Genomic DNA, 19,816 nt, shown 5'->3' with positions numbered 1-19,816 from the left:
ATGCCTCCCTTATCTTTCCTCCTCATCCTCTTCCGAAGACGATGATGACGATGAAGATTCTTCCCATGATTCTTCCGACGATCTCTCTGCCTACGCCAGCAATTCACACTCCGATTGATTGAATGGATCTCCATCTTTGTAATTTCTTTTTCTTTTTCTTTTTTTGGGTGAAATTCTCTTTTCTTTTTTCTTCTGGTTAGCTTTTGAATTTACCCAGATGGCCGAAAAACGAAAAAACAAACATTAGATTTAGATTGGGATTAGGAAAATCCATGTGTTATTATCGATCAACATCAGTGTTTCTTGTTTTTTTTAATACTTTTATTTTTCTAATTCGATTGGTACATTCTTTATCCTATCCGTTAAATTTCATCAAATTGGAGTGAATTAGGTGCAAATTCGTTTTTTCCTTCCAAATTAAATCAAACTTGACGGTATGGTTATGGACTACTTGAAAATCCGATTTTACGTGATAGATATATTAAACTGGTATTATATGAACAAAATAAATTAATCATCTAATATCAAAGATAAAATAGTAAATTTTGTTGCAAATCAATGTAATTATTATGGATACTCACCATATACTTTTACCCGCAATTTCCATAAGGATGAGATTTCAATTGAGTCTTATTGATTAATTTTAATCTCCTATTTTTAAGTAAGAATAATCCTAATTAAATAAGAATTATTCTTCAAACCCTAACTGACAAGAAGCACTATTAATATATAGTTACATCAGACACATGAGGTAATTCTAAATCTTAAATCCCTAGTTGAAACTCTCTCTCTCTCTCTCTCTCTCTCATGGCTCTGGTCACCCGGTTTTCTCGTACCACAAAGAAAACTTTGACCACTTAAACTATTGTCGTATCTTTTTCAAGGTCTAATAGAACTAACTTAGGCATCAAAGGGCTTTTGGCCAACTCTCCTTCTCCCCCCCTCTCCCTCCCCCCCGGGTGTGGTTTATTTACTCCAACCTTTTTTCACAAAGATCGAGGGAAAAGAAAGAGAAGGAAGTTCAAGGGTTAAAGAATCTATGTGCGAATATTCCCCCGTGCGAAATTTTGCTCAAACATTTTGGTGCTTTCATTGAGAGCATGAGTTATACTCAATGCGTGCTCTTGAATCAAAGGAATCTATTTTCTCATATTCATCACTCAACCAAAGCTTTCCAAACAACCATGGTTGGACGCATGCGTGCTCGAAGCAAGGCCGTCATGACAACACAATCTGCTATGAGCCAAAGCCATACTTCTTGCAGTCCCTCGACCGAGATCATGGCTCCACCTTAAGGCCCCGTGGCTGCCACATCCTTGAGGCCACTTGGCCTTGCGGGGGGATCCGAGGCTCATCACCACGACGAAGCAGCGATGCACAATGCAGCCACAACTCATGGCTATCTTGGCGCGGCAGCCTATTACAGCCCGATCTTGGAACAACTCCATATGTTCCCTCATTTGTTGTCGCGCTTGACGATTGCTACCTACACCTCCAACGAAACCCTAGCCTTCGTGTAATTGGGCTCCACACAAGTCTCTCTTCCGTATCCAAGCAGTCAAGTATACCTCAACCTTATAGTAAACTAGCTCGCTCAAAGAGTAGATGACCAAAACAACTTGGTTAGATAGCTCCTCAGGCAAATCAATTTGGTCGAAGACCTTGGCCCTAGATCCCATGGTGAAGAGAGAAGGATGGAAGAGCACGTAGGCAAGTAGTTCAAAAGGTCCCAAGTAGGTTGAGCAGGAGGCAATGAGAAGGATTAGAGCATACTGCTCAGCACGCTGGTATGTCACATTCATTCGCGAGCCCTTCTCAAAGTAGATTGAGTCTCCGATCGAGATTAGGTCCAAAGACCAACATGCACGAGAGGTTGAGCCCACGATATGATGTTCATGCCCACTTGGGTTCGCATGGAAGCATTAATGCCAGATTAGGCTCCCAAGGAGATCAACCTCTCAATTATCCTTATGAAATACGGGAAAAAGACGCTTGCTTGCTCGCTTTGGAAGAGCCAACTCACGGCGACAAGCCACAGAGGATCCCTCACAAGAGCAGTCTACCAATATCTCGTGCAGGCAAGATAGCCACGGAGATATGCTCTGTAGAGACAACGAGGAGGTAGACAAGTGACGCCTGCATCATGGGAGGCACTACGTGAATCGCAAGCCATGCGGGAAGAGGATGTCGAGAGCTCGCGAATGACCGACTTCGAGACTTGAAGATTTGAGGAGATTTCGAAGATGCTCTGTGCAAGGTGGTGGACAAAATGAACTCCTCACCATTCATTGCTAAGATCGAGCAGGCAGCTTCACCGAAGTGATTCTCAATGCCTTCTTTCACGCATTTCAAAGGGAATTCCAATCCCGAGAGCCATTTGATACACTTCAAAAGTGTCATGACATTACGAGCAGCAGCTCATGATTGGTTCCATACCCTGCTATCTAGGTTGATCATTGCTTCAAGGAACGGCTTTTGTCTTCACAAAGGAGTACACTTGTTACCGGACGATCAAGAAACAAGCCGACCACCTGTTCAACCTATATAAGAAGCCTAATGAGTCCCTTTGAGACTACATCAAAAGATTTCAAGGCAGAGAAAACCAACATTGTGGAATGCGATGATCGAATCGCATCATCTGCTTTCAAGAAAAGCTTACAAGCTAAGCACGACCTGTATTGCGAGCTTACTATCGCTCCCAGCCAGACTCTGGCAGAGGTCTTCGCGACCACGGAACACTATGTACTCTGGAATGACAATCGAATTGCCACGAAGAAATTTGCTAAGCAAGCCAAATAACTACCCAATGAAGTAGGTTAGAAAAGTGATAAGCCTATTAGTATGAACTATGGAGGAAAGCGCAAGGCACCATCCTAAGGTGGTGCACCAACAGATGAAGGCTATACAAAGTTCATTATTTTGATACAACAAATCTTGGCCCAAGTGAAAGATAAGTTATGGCTGAGGATGTCACTACCTTTGAAGGGAGATCTTGACACGAGAAGTACCAATAAGTATTGCGTATTCCATGGGACACATGGGTATGACACAACCAACTGCCGATGTGTAGCAGCCCACCTAATGGGCCCTATCGGACGCAATGCTGGCGCAAGCATTGGCACAAAGGTTGGCCACTCCAGCTAGTTGGAGACTCCACATGGCCTGTAAGGGTGAGGTTGTCATTGGAAACCAACGGCTACATTTGAAGTCGCTTTTGGGGTTTTTTTTTTAAATATATATATTTTTTTAAAACCTAACTACTACTTTTGATGGTTATTAGTTTATTAATTTTGATTTCTACTTAAAAAAAAAAATTTAAGTGAAATTATATTATGTTTTGGAATTTAAATTTTTTTAAGGTTAAAATGTTCATAGAATTAAATCACGAATGTTGAAATAAAAATAATATTAAAAAAATTAACGACAAAAATAAAATTAGAGGTTAACTATTTTTAAATAATTTAAGAAAGTTGCGGACTCAAATAATGAGTCTGCATGGTTGGAGAAAAAACAATTTAAATCAAGACAATACATTAATAGTTGTATTTGGAAAGGTAGAATTTTGAGTTTAGCCTCAATGGGGTTGGAGATGGTCTTACAACTTACAAGGCCTTCATCATATCAAGGATCTTGTGTTTTTTTTTTGGGCAAAGATATTACTCTGTATTTTAATTTTCTATTTTAAAAATAAATTAAGAAATGAAAGAAATAAAAACAAAATTTAATATTTGAGAAAACCATTAACAGGAAGGCACAGTTAGGTAGGTAGGTGAGGGAAGAAAGAGAATGATGAGGACTGTGGTGACGCCTTGGCAGACCGCCCTATTCTCCCGATTAAATGGCCGTAATAGCCCTCCCTCTCCTCTCATCTTACACTTTCGCCATTCCTCCACCTCCTTCTCCTCCCCAAAAACTCCTCGTTTATCCATGGCTGCTGCCGCTCAGTCAACTACTCCGGTACTCTTATTTTCTCATGATTCTAGAAATTGGTTGCTTAGGAAGTGAAGAGAAACAAAGGCCCAACTTTTTTTTCTTCTCAATTTTCGTTGGTTTTATTGATTGTTTTAAATATCTCTATCTAATTATTTAATGTATGAAGGGTCCATTGTGTTATATGATTATATCAAAGCCAAACTGGTATTAGAAATTATGGGAAAAAAATTGAAGTAAAGTTCAAATCTTTTAAACTGCAAGTTAAAGCTGAAATTGGGTTTGGTGTTCTTGAATCAGAGTGTTTCAGCTGGAGATGATGCCAATGTTTTGCAGTTGATTCAATCTCATCAGGTACTTATGTCATTCCCATATTGAAAAGGTCTACATACATAAAACTTTGGCTTGGGGCACTAATGTACTACTATTATTATTATTGTAAACATTGAATGTGGGCAGGTGGTTTTTAGCTTTGTTGATCTTTATGTGGTTATTGTTACAGGAAAAGGCTGCTCGGCTTCCTCCTCTTGAGGAAATCAGAACTCTACTTGATCTTAGTGTTCGTGGAACCCTCTCTACTTTTTCACAGGTTTGTCTATCAGTTGTTTTCTTTTTTGTTAATTGAATATCTGTTTTTCAGTTATTTAATTGTGAGACTAGTGCATGAGCTTCTTGTACGTAGCATGTTATATTTACAGACTGATCAATTCGTATCTCCTTTTGAGATTATGATGAATCAGGATTAGTTACCTTCAAATATGGGCTTGTGGCTTGGTCTAATGAGCCGTCCATTGGGGGCTTTATGCATTACAGTTGGATGTTCCAACTGGATTGGAACTCTACCAGAGCAATCCTATTAAGCTAAGAGTCCTCTCAACTGGATAAAGATAGCCTTATTATAACTTAGAGAAAGAAAGAGTCCCAATCTACTGATTGAGGGTAGGCTTAAAGACTGTCCCTCAGAAGGAAACATTAGTTAATGCATTTGGATGCAGCTCTTAATGTCTCTTTCTCTCTCTAGTAATTAGGCTTTTAGAAGCCTTTTGCATTGTTTAGTCTTTGTGGTGGTTCTCGCAATAACCATACACAGTATTGAGGTTATTGGCTTTGTGGAGTATCATTTTCTTTCGTACAAAATTCGAGATAATTGGACTTGTGTTCCTTTCACAACAAGTTAACAAGGGTGAAGTTCTGTTCAAATGATTTTTATTTTTTGGATAAGAGTTGGATTCATGACTCTGGACAGTGATGAAAGCAGTGCATAGAATAAGTAATTGTATTTGCAATGACAGTAAGATATTGCATAAAGGATACATGATTCCGAATTTTAAAAAACATAAATACCATTTAAGCGACAACCGTGCCGAGTGAATCAACCGTATTCTGAAAAGGGATGCGGCTGTGTTGAAGAGACAATCATTTCACTTGCAAACATATCTGGGCGGAATTGAATAGTGGCTTCAGTAATTGAATCAAACAAGCCCTTTTAACTCAGTGCTAGAGTAATGCCATGGTAGGGGATGCTGGACCAAAAACCCATCAGAATAGGGGTTTCTATGGCTTTTTTTCCTTTTGTACTGATTATGAAAGTCTGATGCTAATACATGGTTGAGAAATAGATAATACATTTCTTCTTAACATTCCTATGTTTTAATCATCTCATAATTAACCTCTGGTCGATTGTTATCCTTGTATCATTTTCTTTGATTTTCTTTCATGTGCAGAAGCATGAAGGTTATCCATCAGGATCAATGGTTGACTTTGCATGTGATGCTGATGGATCTCCAATATTAGCTGTTAGCAGCTTGGCAGTTCATACAAAGGTTTGCCCAGAAATTTGGACGTTCTTCATGTTATATATGATCTTTAGATTGCAGATTGCAAATTTGACTACATTGTCAACAAACAAATTCAAGTTTCCAGTCCAAATATGAAATTCTTTAGTTCAGGTGGTTAAGACAAATTGATCAGTAATGTGTACAAGAAAATAGGTGGGGTCCAGTTCTTTGCATGTGCTGCCTATGCATATTATTTATTTCAGGTTAAAGTCAGAATGCTCAGTTGTCGTAAACCTACTTAAATTCTTTTCGCATATATTTCTGGTCCTTGTGCTTCTTATATGGTTAAACTTTTTGTTTACAAATACAAAAACTTAAGCATTGCCTTTTATTTTTTCTTTATATCAATTGGGATTAGTGAAAACCAAGATTCAAAAGAGAAATCACACCACAAATGGAAGAGAATAAATAGACAATAAAAATTATGCACATGAGTTTCACGTGGTTCAACAAATTCCTGCCTACATCCATGAGATATGTTTGTTCTTTACTATGAAAAAACCCATTGGTACAAGAAACAATTGAGTTAAATCATAATAACCAGAATTTACGCCCACTATCTCAATACCCCAAAGAACACTATCCCAAGAGATTTATTGACGTAGGAGCCAAGTTCAGATTATAATAAATAAGCTCATCCAGGTCCAAAGCACCACATGATTTATAATTTTTGTACTATTTTTTTTTTTTTTTTTTTGTAATAAATGCAATTTACACATGTATTTCAGGTTCATTGTCTGTAAGTCTCTTTATGTCACATGTTCAATATAATAGGTGTTAGGAATTCTGTTTCTTAGCAGTTATAAGTGTACTAATCTGGCCCTTTTAAATGATTCCTGTACCAATGGCCCTATAAGGAGGCAATATTGTAAGCGTTAACAGTAAGTTAAGTGTCCTTTTCTTTTTTTGTTGATAAAGATACAATTATATTACTGAGAAAACAGAGCAAAAAGATAAAAACCAACAACTCATTTGAGCTGGAACACTCCGAAATGCAAAATTAATAGGGTAGATGCCTGCCAATCCTACGAAATTAAGGAGAGAGGAACTCCCAACTCAGAGAAAACAGATGCCCATAGTGCAGACCAAAAACGAATTCTGCCTCATAACTCCTCAAAGCGTGCTCCTGTATAATCTTCAAAATCCTTCTATTTCTCTCTGCCCATACCACCCATAACACAGCCATGATCATGCAGCCCCGCAATAACTTTGGCCTTCTTACCCTTCTTACCCTGCCATAACGATTTTTGTGTTTCGCCATGAAGAGAAAAGCAGTCCCTTGGGATTACCCAGCTAATGCCCATCTCCCTGAACAAATTCAACTAGAGACCCAAGGTCACCGGGCAATGAATGAATGATCAACCGTTTCCAAATTCTTCTTACATAGGATACGCCATTGAGGAGACAAGCAGGAAAATGGACGCCTTCTTTGAACCGTGTCATAAGTCTTCACCTCTTCTAATAGTGTATCATAAAAAATGTTAATAGTGAAAGTTCTTGTGATTTCCTGGTCATGTGTGAAGCATGGGTTGACTGGGAGTGATTCTAATACACCTTTGGTGTGTACCAAAGCCCGATGGGAAGCCTGAATTTTTCAAATTTCTATGGGAGTGATTCCAATATACCTTTGGTGTGAGATGCCAGAGACCAGAGTCAGTCTGGATCTCTCTTTTCTTTCTTTCTTTCTATTACCATTGTCCTATATCCGTTTCACTCTTGGTCAATGCTCACGCTCAAGCGTATAATTGTAACTAAAGCTGCTAGCATTAGTTATACAGATGCATAAGCGGCAACCTTTCTTCACATGTATGGATGCTGGTCGTCCTTCATATGGAAAGAAGATAATGACTGTATTACTTTTTAGACTTCCAATCCATTGCATATAAGTTTCTGTAACACATGTAGCTTTCAAGAAAACCACCAAGTTGAAGTAAAAACTAGCTACTGCTTTATTACTTTGTGGGTTCCTCTGCATTTATTCTCATGAATCTGTAAAAACATTCATTTGGTCAATGGGTTCCCTCATCCATCTTCAGCACGTTTAGTAGCTGATACAGATGTAAGTTGTTGGTCAAACTCTTAGAGCATCCACAATGGGGGGGTGTATAGAGGGGTGTATGTTAAATATACACCCCGAGTCACCGGAATCGTCTCCAATGAGGAGATGTAAATGGATGTAAATATACATCACCACCATGGGGATGTAAAATAAAATGTATATTTACATCGATTTTTACATCCCTTGTAGGCGGGACCCACTCGAGAAAAGAGAAGAAAAATGAATAAAAGTCAACATAAAAGGCTGGGACCCAGGGCTACACCCCCAAATTTACACCCCCCCATTGGAGCAAAAAACATATTTACACCCTCCGGAGATGTAAAGGGGATGTAAAAGTGGCTTTACACCCCCGAATTTACATTCCCCCACTGTGGATGCTCTTATCGTGGTAAAATTTTACAACTTCAGTACCCTAAGATTATTGATTATGTTATATAGATTGCAACTGAGCTACAAGATATTTATATAGATTCATAGACGGCAACCTTTCTTCACTTTAAATGATACTGACCTTCTTTCATATGAAAGGAAGACTATGGCATCATTACTTTTTAAACTTCCAATCCATGAAATATAATTTTGTGTAAAAACATGTAGTTTTCCAAGCATTCAAACGGGCCAAGTCAAATATAGCTGCTAGTTCATTACTTAGTGGATCATGCTGTTATTCACAGCAATCTCAACAATATAATATCCCATCATTTTGTTATTTTTTTTTGTTCAATAGGACCTAACGCTTAATCCCAAGTGCTCATTGCTTGTGGCTAGAGATCCTGAAGATAGGACTGATTTGGTGGTCACTCTGCATGGTGATGCTATTCCCGTAAGTAATAATTGTTTACCAATTTTGCATGGTGTGTAAAGTGCACTTTATCTATCTATCTATCTATCTATCTATCTATCTCTCACTCTCTTTGGCTGCAAGCAGTTTGAAATGTATTTTTTTCTTTAAACAATCATTTAGGTTCCAGAGAAGGATCAAGCAGCCATACGTACTGCATATTTGGCTAGGCATCCCAAGGCATTTTGGGTAACTTTGCACTCTTGTTTAGCATAATAAATGTATATGGATGATATGTTTCTAGTCAGTAATAAATCATCACATACAATCTGAAGGTTGACTTTGGTGACTTCCAATTCATACGCATCGAGCCAAAAGTTGTGCGATACGTTTCAGGGGTTGCAACAGCTTTACTGGGATCAGGAGGTACTTTTTGATTGTTTATGGTTCAATGTTTTTTTTTGGGTAGTTTTGTCACTCACAAAATATTTCACTTTCTCTAGATATCTTTGGAAAGGAGCATACAAATGCCTTTGATTTTGAATTATTACATGCTGTCTTCTGTTTGAAACATCTCTTCTGGATTTAATTTATTTATTTAATTATATTGTTACATTTATCTCACCTTTTTTTGTTCTTAACATGTACTTATTTTGCTTTCAGAGTTCAGTAATGAGGAGTATAAAGCTGCAAAAGTTGATCCAATTGCTCAATTTTCAAAGCCTGTTGCAGTACTAATTTCTTATCATTATATGTTTTCTGGTTATCTTAATTTGAATTGGTTGTCCTTTCTAACTGAATTTGAAAACTTTTGTTTGTCAGTCTCACATGAATAGGGATCATGCTGAAGATACGAAGGTCATTGTGCAACACTCCACATCGATTCCGGTAATTTCAACTGTTGGAAAACTAATGGGAAAGGAGTTTCTTTTCTTTCCTTCATTTCATTGTTCATTTCTTTCTCTGTATAGGAGATAGAAACTTTGCTCAAGTTAAGTAAAACCAAGGATGAAAATATAAGCCGATATGTCAGATTTTCAAAGTGTTGACACGGATACCTTGGGGTAATCCTATTTCTACACCATATATCGGTGATATTTCCCCGATATTTGATGATAGTACAGATATTTCCCGATGGCAGCCTAAAAACGCAGAACAATTTCATGATTTTTTAATGTATAATTAAGTCAAATTTGAACCAAATTAAACCTTAATTTAATACCCATCTACTAACCCATCCATTTAATCAAACTAAATATCCAATTAATCTAATGATCATTCTGATCCAAAGGAACCAACAACATCAATATACACCGATATCAAAATATCCCCTGAAATATCTGTAAATTGGGGGGCTGATACTATCTGCACGGCTGACATTTTCATCCTTGGTTAAAACTAAATCAATGCATTTGGTGTCAATATCACCCTAAGACATGTCGGATATGCCAGGGTGACTCTTTGGAAGCATCATGAATTTCTCAGGTCCATTTATGTGTATTTTGGAATAATACAAGATATATACACAGAGATAGACGGGTGGAGAGAGAATAGTTTGATGCAAGCTTATTTATATTTTTCTCCAGGTGGACTTTGCCTACATTTTGGATTTGGATAGCCTTGGTTTTAATGTTAAGGTACTGCCAATTTAACTTTTTTGTTTTTAATAACCCATTTATATTTTTAATAAACCATTTTTCTTGTGCCGAAATAATATACAGAATCAGTTTTTTCCAAACTAAATAAAGCCCATAGCTCAAGTGGCATTGGAGCTGGGTGTGAAGTGGTAGAACCTGGGTTCAAATTCTATTGTAACTTCGTGAGGAAAAAAATAAACCTCAGTTCATTCGAACTGAAACCATTAATGTAGAATAACTGTTCTACAATCAAAAAGTCATTATTTTCTAAGCCTCTTACCCCTTATCAATACTAAACAAATTCTGTTTTACCCAAGCCAAATTCATTTGTTTCTTCCATTTTGACATATATTGTTGACTTTATTATTCTTCTTTTAGGCTGGTTATCAAGGGGAAAATTTCAAGCTTCGCATACCTTTTACTAGACGTGCAGAGGATCGAAAGTGAGACATCTCATTTAAATGAATATTTCCTTTTCTTGTGGAAGTCCAGATTTACCTTTTATGTTAATGTTGTACTGCATAGATCATGGCATTGGGCGGAGGATAGTTGTTCTTTTTCATGGTTGATGGCTACAGGATGCACTCAATTAATTGAAAATCATAGTTTGTCTTTATTTATTTTTGGTGAATGGCGGGTCGAAGCCCCCCAAAAAAAAAAAACTACAAAGAAGCTATTCTAGCCCGAGTTACATACGTGGCGTCATTAATAATTTTTCTTAACATTATAACAAGAAATTTCAGACTAATTCCTTTCAGATTAGCTATTCTAGCCCGAGTTACATACGTGGCGTCATTAATAAATTTTCTTAACATTATAACAAGAAATTTCAGACTAATTCCTTTCAGATTATTCTACTAGGGTTGTATCATTAATGTTATATTTAACTTCTATAGATCACAGTATTTTTATTCCTGACCTTCATGTGTAGATATCAATATTCTTTTGCATGGTGTAAGTATATTTCACAGGGAATTGACATTTGTTCTCATAAACTGTCTGGTGGTAGAGAATGGAAAGACGGGAAGAGAATTAGGTTCTGGGATGATAAATGGGTTGACAATTCCTTTGAATTTATTTTTCCCGTGTCTTTATAAATTGTCATGTTTTCATAACATATTAATTCCCACTTTGCCAATCTCATCCCTTTATTTATTGGGTTAGAAATTTCAGTTCCAAAGGAATTAAATTACATTGAAATTGGTCAGCCTCCCTGTATGTTATTTTGTATTGAAAAGGTTTCTTTGTACCCTTTGTGGGATGATAGAAGGGTGTGACAACTTCAATCTTCTGGAAATTCTTCTTGAAAGTTCATCCAATAAATTCTATCAGAAAAAAATAATAATAATAATCCATCCGAAATGATTGGTCAGTAACATAGTCCTGAGGGTACTTGTAAGGTAGAAATTCTTGTTTGGATGATTTCTCATAGGATGGTTAGAACCTTTGATATGTTCAATGAATGAGTCCTAATGTTTTCTTTTCACATTCTTGGTGTATAATGTGTAGAAAGGAACGGAGGGCGTTGATTATTCATTTATCCATTACCAATTGCAGTTAGTTTTTAGAATTATTATTTTTTTCTGAGACGAGGTTGAGTTGGCTTTTCTGGCTTTTGTATTTTGTTATTTGTTGAGAAAATTTGTGCCTTTGGTGGAGAATAAAGGGGCGAAAATTTTCTGAAACTGTTGTCTTTTGAATTTCTTTTGGGTGGCTTGGTTAGAAAGAAATGTTTGACTTTTTAAGGGAAACTGGGAAAAGAGGAGGATTTCTTTTGCGAAAGAGTGCAGATTTGAGCTTTGTTGTAGGAATCACTTCCATTGATTTAGATATTTGGTTCTTCATTTTTCATTTGGATTTGGGGATCTGCAGTTTGCTGAATTTTCATACTATTATAACCATTTTTCTGAGCATTTGAATGTAACTAAAAGGATAGGTTACTTTTCTCTTTGTGTGTTAGTGGACTGCTTGTTCGCTGCTGGTGGACAATTATATTGTACCTTTATGTCTTTATCTAATATAGTCTTTGTTTCTTATAGAAAAACATTTGGATGAGATTGAGTTATAGCAACTCAAAGTTTGTCTTAAAAGTATATGATTACCAAAAGTTTCGATGTCACCAGAGTCATCCAAACCCTGGACTGTGAGACTTATCCCTCAAATACTCGGTACCTGACTGTAGGTCTTTCAGTACAAGGGTGGAGGACAGAAAAGTCCTATTTAAATAATGTAATATTCTAATGTGACCGACTAATGACTTTACTTTTGATTATGAAGTACTGTTTTGACAATTGTATGTTTCTTTTTCTTTTCCTTTTTTTTTTCCAGTTATAAATATATGTTTTTGGTATGAAGATTGCTATGAAAAGTTCTTGCTGCATGGTTTGAGTTTGTTTAAATTGTTTGTAAGAAGTTCAATTTCTTTTTTCTGTGTTTATCTTTTTAGGGATGTGAAGACTCTAATAGTGGATATGCTTCATGCTGCAAAGCCTCAAGGTAGTTGATCACAGAGTACACAAGAAGGTGCGCTTATCTAATTTTTTTAGTGATAAATATCGAGTTTGTATAGGCTGGCGTTTTTCTTTTAAATTCTTTTCTCTGGTAGCCCCTAGCCACTGGTAAAAATTGAGACAATAAAACAAAAACTTTAGAAAAAGAAAAGGAGCGAATTGGAGGGGTAAGGCCTCTTATGGTTTTCTCTGCCACTCTTTCAAGTTTCAACTATATGCCTTTCATTAAGAGAAAGGGAAATTGGATGATTTATTTATCTTTTTCAGGGATGTTTGTTTGGAAAACCTTCTTTAAAAAAAAACAAAAACAAAAACAAAATTTAATTTATTTGATTTAAGGTTTGTTTTGTGCTGATTTAGATGGTTTGGATTGGTTATTAAAAGAGACGGAATTTTATTGCATATGACAATAAAAGCAGGGGTGGTCAAGATGGCCACAACAGACGAACAGAAAACGTAAAAAACTAAAACATCGTGAACAAAGCAGACCCCTAAGACGCCTAACCAGGAAAACCTGTATGGACAGTCTTATCCGAGGTATTAACATGTATAGAGTTGATCTAGGGTGGCATTTTGCGTATGTTCCATTTTATGCTGGTATTATTATGATGTTATCCATAGAGTCGTTTCTTTTATGATATTCTTATCCTGTTTTCCTTTGTAGGATGTTTCAGCACCTCAGAACAGCCTTCTCTGAGGATGGTGAAATCTGGACTTGGAAGAGGTGAATCGAGATAATATTGGGAAAATATCGTGTGTTCTCTTGTATTCTCAGAAAGAAAGTCTGCATATTAGTAAGGGTCATGGTTACAGGATCAATATAAGTGGTTTCTAAAATCATACTTGTTTAATGTCAAAAGTGATATTGTATATTCTACACATAGAATACCAACTGTACATTTTTTTCCGCTGTCCTTGTTTCTTTGAGAGATTGTGTAAAGAATAAATTGCTATAGAAGTTGGAACCCAATTGGGATTTGAAATATATGAGAAGGTGATAATATTTTCGAATAGAATTTGACTTGTTTGGGTTCAGTTGTTTTTATGACGTTCCAGTGAACCGTCTGTTGATGTTGATCTAGTCTTTTTAATATGTTGATCTAGTCTAGCAATTAATTTGGTTGGCTTCCTATTAAGGGACTGGATATTGATCCAAAAGTATGACATTATTATTATGCTTGGGAAATTAAATGATAGTAGCAAAACAACAAAAGTATCAGATTCAGGGCCCCATTGTAAGTTCATCAAAATTAATCGGATCCTAGCTTTTAGTTGAGATTAGTAAGAGCATCTCCAATAGTAGTAGCAAATAAAATTTTTCAAATTGAAGTTTGTTGACCTAAGTTGCAATTTGAAAAGTCTTATTTGCTGCTTGAATAATTTTTGCTCCAACACTCTTCAATTCAATTAATGCAATATCATGAAAAATAATGAAAATTGTTTATGTATTTATTATATGAAGAAAAAAAATGCATATTTTTAACATTTTCAAGATAGGTTTTGTTTTTCCAAAGTGAAATTAAATATTTGAAGAGCCAAAGTCAACTTACCAGTCCTAGAGAGAGAGAGAGAGAGAGAGAGAGAGAGGGGTTGTAGCTTTGATGATTGAGGTTGAAGAGCCTGTTGGTGAGTTTTTCTGATGTGACTCACCTATTTTAGAATTCCAAAGCTGTTGTAAAATTGAATATTGTAAGATTATAAATAATTATAAATCCAAGGTGGTTTGGACCACAAAACATAAATAAAACTGGGATTTCAAGTTATAATTAAAAGGCAAAGCCCTCAACGGTTGGTTTACTTTACTAAACCCCTACGTAACCTTAGTCTGGCCTGTCTAAGACAAACTCCCTCCTAAATAATCTTCTACTTAAGTTACAAGCCTCTAGCATGACCTTCCTATTAAGAGAGGTCACAATTCATGGGATTGGGCAAAAACAATTTTATTTCTTCCCTTCATATGAAAATAAAATAATTATATGAATCTTTGTTTTTATCACTTAATAGTTGTTCCATTATTAGGTAAACCATATTGTAAACGTGAATTAGGTCAGTTGGTCAAAATAGCGAATTAGGCCATAATAAATCATGTTGCAAATGTGAATTAGATCAGTTAGTCAAAGTAGCGAATTAGGCTATTACTTGTATTTATAGACAAATATATTATTAGACAAATAGCCAATTGATTCCTTAACAATTAGCTAAAAATTTAACAACAAAAAGAAATTCCCGATGAGGAAAGGAATAGGGCTGTAAGTAAAAGACAGCTAGTACGCATATTCAGACACTACATTTGTCAATTTGACCATGAACTGAAAGACATTTGAGTGCCCTCTCATTTCAACTTAGGATAGGAACTCTCTGTGGGCTTTGCCAGCTAAAGCTAGCTCGACATATAAGTATAACTACTACATTTGACCTTCACTTTGTACTTGAATATTTCACTTTGATAATGTTGTTTTTACCTTTTCCGGATATTCAAGTTACCACCAGATTATTCCTTCCTTGTCACAAGTTGACATTTTGGGTCCATACAATTGTGCAGATCACAATGACAGCAAACAACTTTTTTTGGTGAGAAAATACAATTGTGCAGATCAACAACACAAATTTAGAATACATTTTCATTATAGATTAAGACACTGCTCATAGTTTCTATACAAAAGCATAATCATTTACTCTTAACCCCTTCCACCGTCCACCCTAACAAAAGCCTAACAACTCCATTTATCTTCTTCTTCTAAAACAGAATCAAGAAAACTGTCTTCTGCTTCAACAAAATTCAGCATCTGTCATTCTGAGTCGCTTCCCAAACTCCCCATAGCCTTCAATCCTCTTGGTCTCTGCATCACTCAAAAGGAAGAAAACCCATTAACCCAATTGAAAATATTATTACTCCCAGCCAAAAACCAACACAAAGAAAATTACTTGATGCAGCAAATCAGACAAGTCTAGTCCAAGTACCTTCTTAGAACTTTTCTTCTCCCTAACTTCGTATCTCTCTTGGCACATATCAGTGAGCCAAGCACCAGGGCTCACCAACTACCACCCAATCAAAAATGAAAACAAAATCAGTATCTAAACCAATTTCAAATCTATTTATTAGGCAAGAAATCAAAATAATAAATAATAAGAACAACAAAAGAACTTACAAGTAAGCTTCTTTGGATGAGTTTGGCCCTTTTCTTGGGCCTTTGGGGAAGTTTGCAACCCTTCATGGCCAAAAAGTCCTCCTCTTTCTCTTTGCTTGACAAAGTGATGTAAAGCTTCGGCCACACAAACCCCCGGTCCTCTCCATTATTTCCATCCATTATAACCTTCCCATTCCCATTCTCATCCACACCCACTGATCCTCTTGTGGTGTAGTACCTGTCCTCCTTTTCCGGCGAAGATGACTTCCGGTTCTCACCTGCACCTGACCGGAGCACGGTCCCCTCAGAATTCCTGTAACCAAACAGACCCGCAATTTTTTTAGCCTTTTCACCGAAAAAAAACAAAACAAAATTTATCCTTTTAAAACTGAACTTTCCTGTTATCAAACCCGTCTTTGATGGGTGGGGAAAGGGTATGGAATTATATACTAGTAGTTGGGATCCAATAGAGCCAAAAATAGAATAAAACCCGAGTAAAAAAAGAGCACAAATAAAAGAAAATTGGCTTCAAATTGTCTCTTCGTTTTTTTTCCCCTTTACTTTCTCAGCAACCAAACAGGGCGGAGGCGTGGCCCAGAAGAATTATTTAAAATTTTCTCACCTGGTAAGGCGATTGGATTGAAGATGAGAGTTCTCTTTTTCTGAAGCGGAGACCGCAAAGCTTTGGATCCGAGATGATGTGATTTTCCTGAAGATGCCACCATTGAGCCTCTCGGAGATTTCTGAGCCTTTGACTCTCACACATCTGAGTCTCTTTCTGTTCCCCCACTGCAAGAAAAATTCTGGTTCTGAAGCTTTAGGCGCTCTCTGATTTCTCTCTTCCGTCTCCATATCTGCCATTAAAATTAAAAATAATAATTGAAAACTGAAAATTTGAATGCCGCCATATAAAACCCAGAAGTGAAAAATCAATTTAAACAGTTAACTAGAAATCAAAATTCCAAAGAAAAATTGGGCTGTCTTTGCCAACTGATAAAACCCAGAACAGGGAAAACCCAAAGAAACATGATAATACCTAAGCCTGAAGATTCAAGATCTAAGACTGTAACAGCCAAATCCTTCTCAAACTACCCTGCAATCAAAACAACAGAATGGTCACAAAACTAAATCTATCCCCAAACCCAAAGGGAGACAGAAGAGATAGCTTTGTGTAACAAAGAAACTAGAGACGAAGATAATTTGAAGAAATATAACACCAAGAGTAAGAAGAAGAAAGCTTACAATGAGATTTTTCCATGCAAATGACACAAGTTTGAGAATTTTTTTTAGCAAAAGAAAAAATTGAAAGGTTTCACCAAAACAATGAAAGCCCAGATGGAGATGAAGATTGGTGTTTCAATCTTTCTTCTCCGCTTCCGTCTTTTGTGTTTTGGTCTTCTTCTCCTTTCGTTCTTCCTTTCTCCTCTGTTCTTCTCTGTCGTCCTCTTTCTCTCTCTTTCCTCTCGCGTTTTATCCTTTGCCTCGGCCGGACATCAAAATAACTGAAGATTATTACAACCGTCCGATTGGATATCAACGGTCTGATGCAACGGGTTATAGGTACCCCATTTTGGAGCCCATTGCGAGAATGCATTTCACACATTTGGGTGTAGCTAATTGGGTTTGAGCTTATTTTGAGAGCTGGCATTTAGGCCCACAATCACAAAACCCCAACCCCAACTCTATTTTCATTTCTTTCATTTCCTGTTCTTTGTGACAAGTTGCGACTAAAAAGAGTAAAACATGTAAAATGTGACTTGGTTTTTCCAAACAGGCAACGTCTATGGTTATGCCACATCATTTGGCCCACGGGCTCATGAGTCGATGGAGGCTCATCCGGCCCATCAAAAAGCTCGGCCCAACCTGTTATGGGCTTTGAGATGGTCTGGCTGCTTTGGCTTGGGTGTCTAAAGTCCAACCTAGTTAAAGAAAGTCACCGACTCTCCCAAAAGCCCAGTTAGGTCTGCATACATATATAATTATGTATAAATAAGAGTTTAGGTTTATGATTATATCACTTAAATCACATATAATTTGTTTAATTTCATTTACTTTTCTTTACTCATTCCTAATTTATAATTGGATGATTAGCACATTAATTTGTGTCAATTATTAATTCCACAATTATGTATATATATAAATAAGATAAACAACATATCACATCACCAAATATAATCTTATCACGAAGCATAATCATACCACCAAATATAATCATGCATTTCTTGAACAGATCATCAAATATTTGCATATTTATTCATACCATCCTTTAAAAAAAATATTTTTTTAATACTTATTATTTTTTAAACGTATTACGGTCTAATTATGTAATAACCTCAAAAATAATACTTGGTTTTATTATTTTTGTGGAAAATCTTATTAAGTTGTGTGACTTTATTTGGTGTTTTATGAATTTGGTTTGAAATGAAAATATTGGAATTAAGTGAGTTTAATCTCAAATTTGGACTAAAATGCTTTTATGATTAAGTTTATGGTTTTTTTTTTTTAATGAAGTAGGCCCGTTTAGGCCCGGCCAGTTGGGCTTAGCCCATGGGTCGAGCTTAGACCCATGGGTCGAGCAGGCTTGAATTTTTCAAAAAACTTCCCAACCCGGTATTTTCTTTCTCCTCTTTAAAGCCCAACTTGGCCCAAACTCATTAAATTTGGGCGGCCAGTCCATTGTGAGCCTTATCTATGGTGCAGATTTTTTGGGAGTTTCACTAAAACACCAAAAATGGGGGCTGAAATTATAAAAAAACCCAACACCCAAAACACTTTATAAACACACCCAAAACTCATCATTACACACACTCAAAATCCATTGATAAACACACCCAAAAAATATATAATTGTTGATTTTGGGATTGACTTTGAGTGTGTTTCTATGTTTAAATAGTGTTTGAGTTTTTTTTTTATAAATACATGTCTAGGATTAAGTTTATTTATAAATTTGTAATTTTTTTATGATTCATGAGTTAGGAGTGACTTTATATAACTTCTAACTAAAAATAATAAAACTTGGGTAGCTTCATATAAATCCAATTAGCCAAATTGAAATTGTTTTTTCACTTGTAACCAAAAACAATTTTTGAACATCTAAACTATTCTTCTTTTTTTTTTTTTTTGGTTATTTCTTAAATGTGAATAATTATTATAGGGAACTAAAATATGACTACATTGTATAACTCCTTCGCGTGTTATAATATCAATCAACAATAAGATATTCAACTTTTAAGACATAATACAAATAACCGTCCACTTATATTATAATAAATAATATATGACCGTACTCTGAAGTCACACAATAATTACTTCTCAAGATGACATATTATTATATAAAAATCTATATGTATTCGTGCTTATTCTAAAAATAACTTTAAACAAATGTCTTATAACAAAAAATATATATTATTTTTTGAAGATGACTCATAGCATCTTCCAACAAAAATTTCCCTTATAATCCTTCTCTAGTTTTTGGTTAATATCCTCGTGATATAACTGGTTCACGTTCCAATTAATAAAAAAATGTTAAATAAGAATATCTAATAATATAATACTTTAAAATATATATTGCACTTTATAATCAACATATAATACATAATTATGACATTTACATAAAATATATAAAATTTCAACTAAAATACTCAAAATTTTATATAAGTATGTAACATAACAAAATACTAAATGAGGTAATGAAGGGGAAGAAAGTGATTGAATTACCATCTCATTCGCTTCTCATGTATGAAATTTTAGAATTCAAGCTAATTCTAAAATAATTTGAGACAAATGTCTTAAACCCAAAACTATATATTATTTCTTGAATATGACTTATAGCATATTCAAAATATGCTTTTACCATCGCCTAAAATATTTATAATATCGACGAAATATTAAGGATATTACCGTTTTTTTGGATCATGGATATTTCGGAACGTA

The 19,816-nt window shown here is 35.7% G+C and overlaps 2 protein-coding genes across 6 annotated transcripts; one reads left to right on the top strand and one right to left on the bottom strand.

Annotated features, from left to right (window-relative positions):
• The first annotated feature begins 3,738 nt into the window (after positions 1-3,738).
• Positions 3,739-13,771, top strand: LOC103338970 (FMN binding protein). 4 transcript variants are annotated; one of them, XR_016122683.1, is made up of 14 exons: positions 3,739-3,957; positions 4,195-4,284; positions 4,433-4,519; positions 5,655-5,753; positions 8,555-8,650; positions 8,792-8,857; positions 8,944-9,034; positions 9,272-9,339; positions 9,431-9,496; positions 10,195-10,245; positions 10,624-10,688; positions 12,692-12,768; positions 13,175-13,292; positions 13,420-13,771. XR_016122683.1 is itself a non-coding variant. In XM_089042771.1 (13 exons), the coding sequence occupies exons 1-12, from the start codon at positions 3,787-3,789 to the stop codon at positions 12,747-12,749; spliced, it is 1,008 nt and encodes a 335-aa protein (XP_088898897.1). In that variant the 5' UTR covers positions 3,741-3,786; the 3' UTR covers positions 12,750-12,768; positions 13,420-13,771. The 4 variants fall into 4 exon arrangements, 2 of the variants coding, with proteins under 2 accessions (XP_088898897.1, XP_008240466.2); XR_016122684.1 differs by having other exon boundaries at positions 13,116-13,292; XM_089042771.1 differs by lacking the exon at positions 13,175-13,292 and having other exon boundaries at positions 3,741-3,957.
• Positions 13,772-15,362: 1,591 nt separating this feature from the next.
• Positions 15,363-17,330, bottom strand: LOC103338969 (uncharacterized). Of its 2 annotated transcripts, none has more exons than XM_008242243.2 (6): positions 17,126-17,330; positions 16,920-16,976; positions 16,506-16,737; positions 15,905-16,196; positions 15,717-15,794; positions 15,363-15,595 (listed from the first exon to the last, which is right to left on the bottom strand). In XM_008242243.2, the coding sequence occupies exons 3-6, from the start codon at positions 16,733-16,735 to the stop codon at positions 15,545-15,547; spliced, it is 651 nt and encodes a 216-aa protein (XP_008240465.2). In that variant the 5' UTR covers positions 16,736-16,737; positions 16,920-16,976; positions 17,126-17,330; the 3' UTR covers positions 15,363-15,544. The 2 variants fall into 2 exon arrangements, with proteins under 2 accessions (XP_008240465.2, XP_088898895.1); XM_089042769.1 differs by having other exon boundaries at positions 15,681-15,794; positions 17,126-17,327.
• Positions 17,331-19,816: the final 2,486 nt, after the last annotated feature.

Source organism: Prunus mume, linkage group LG8, assembly GCF_029339155.1.
Source record: "Prunus mume cultivar Tortuosa linkage group LG8, ASM2933915v1, whole genome shotgun sequence".
Lineage (NCBI taxonomy): Eukaryota > Viridiplantae > Streptophyta > Magnoliopsida > Rosales > Rosaceae > Prunus > Prunus mume.
The sequence above is the reverse complement of the archived record's forward strand: the minus strand, read 5'-3'. Positions and strand labels throughout refer to the sequence as shown.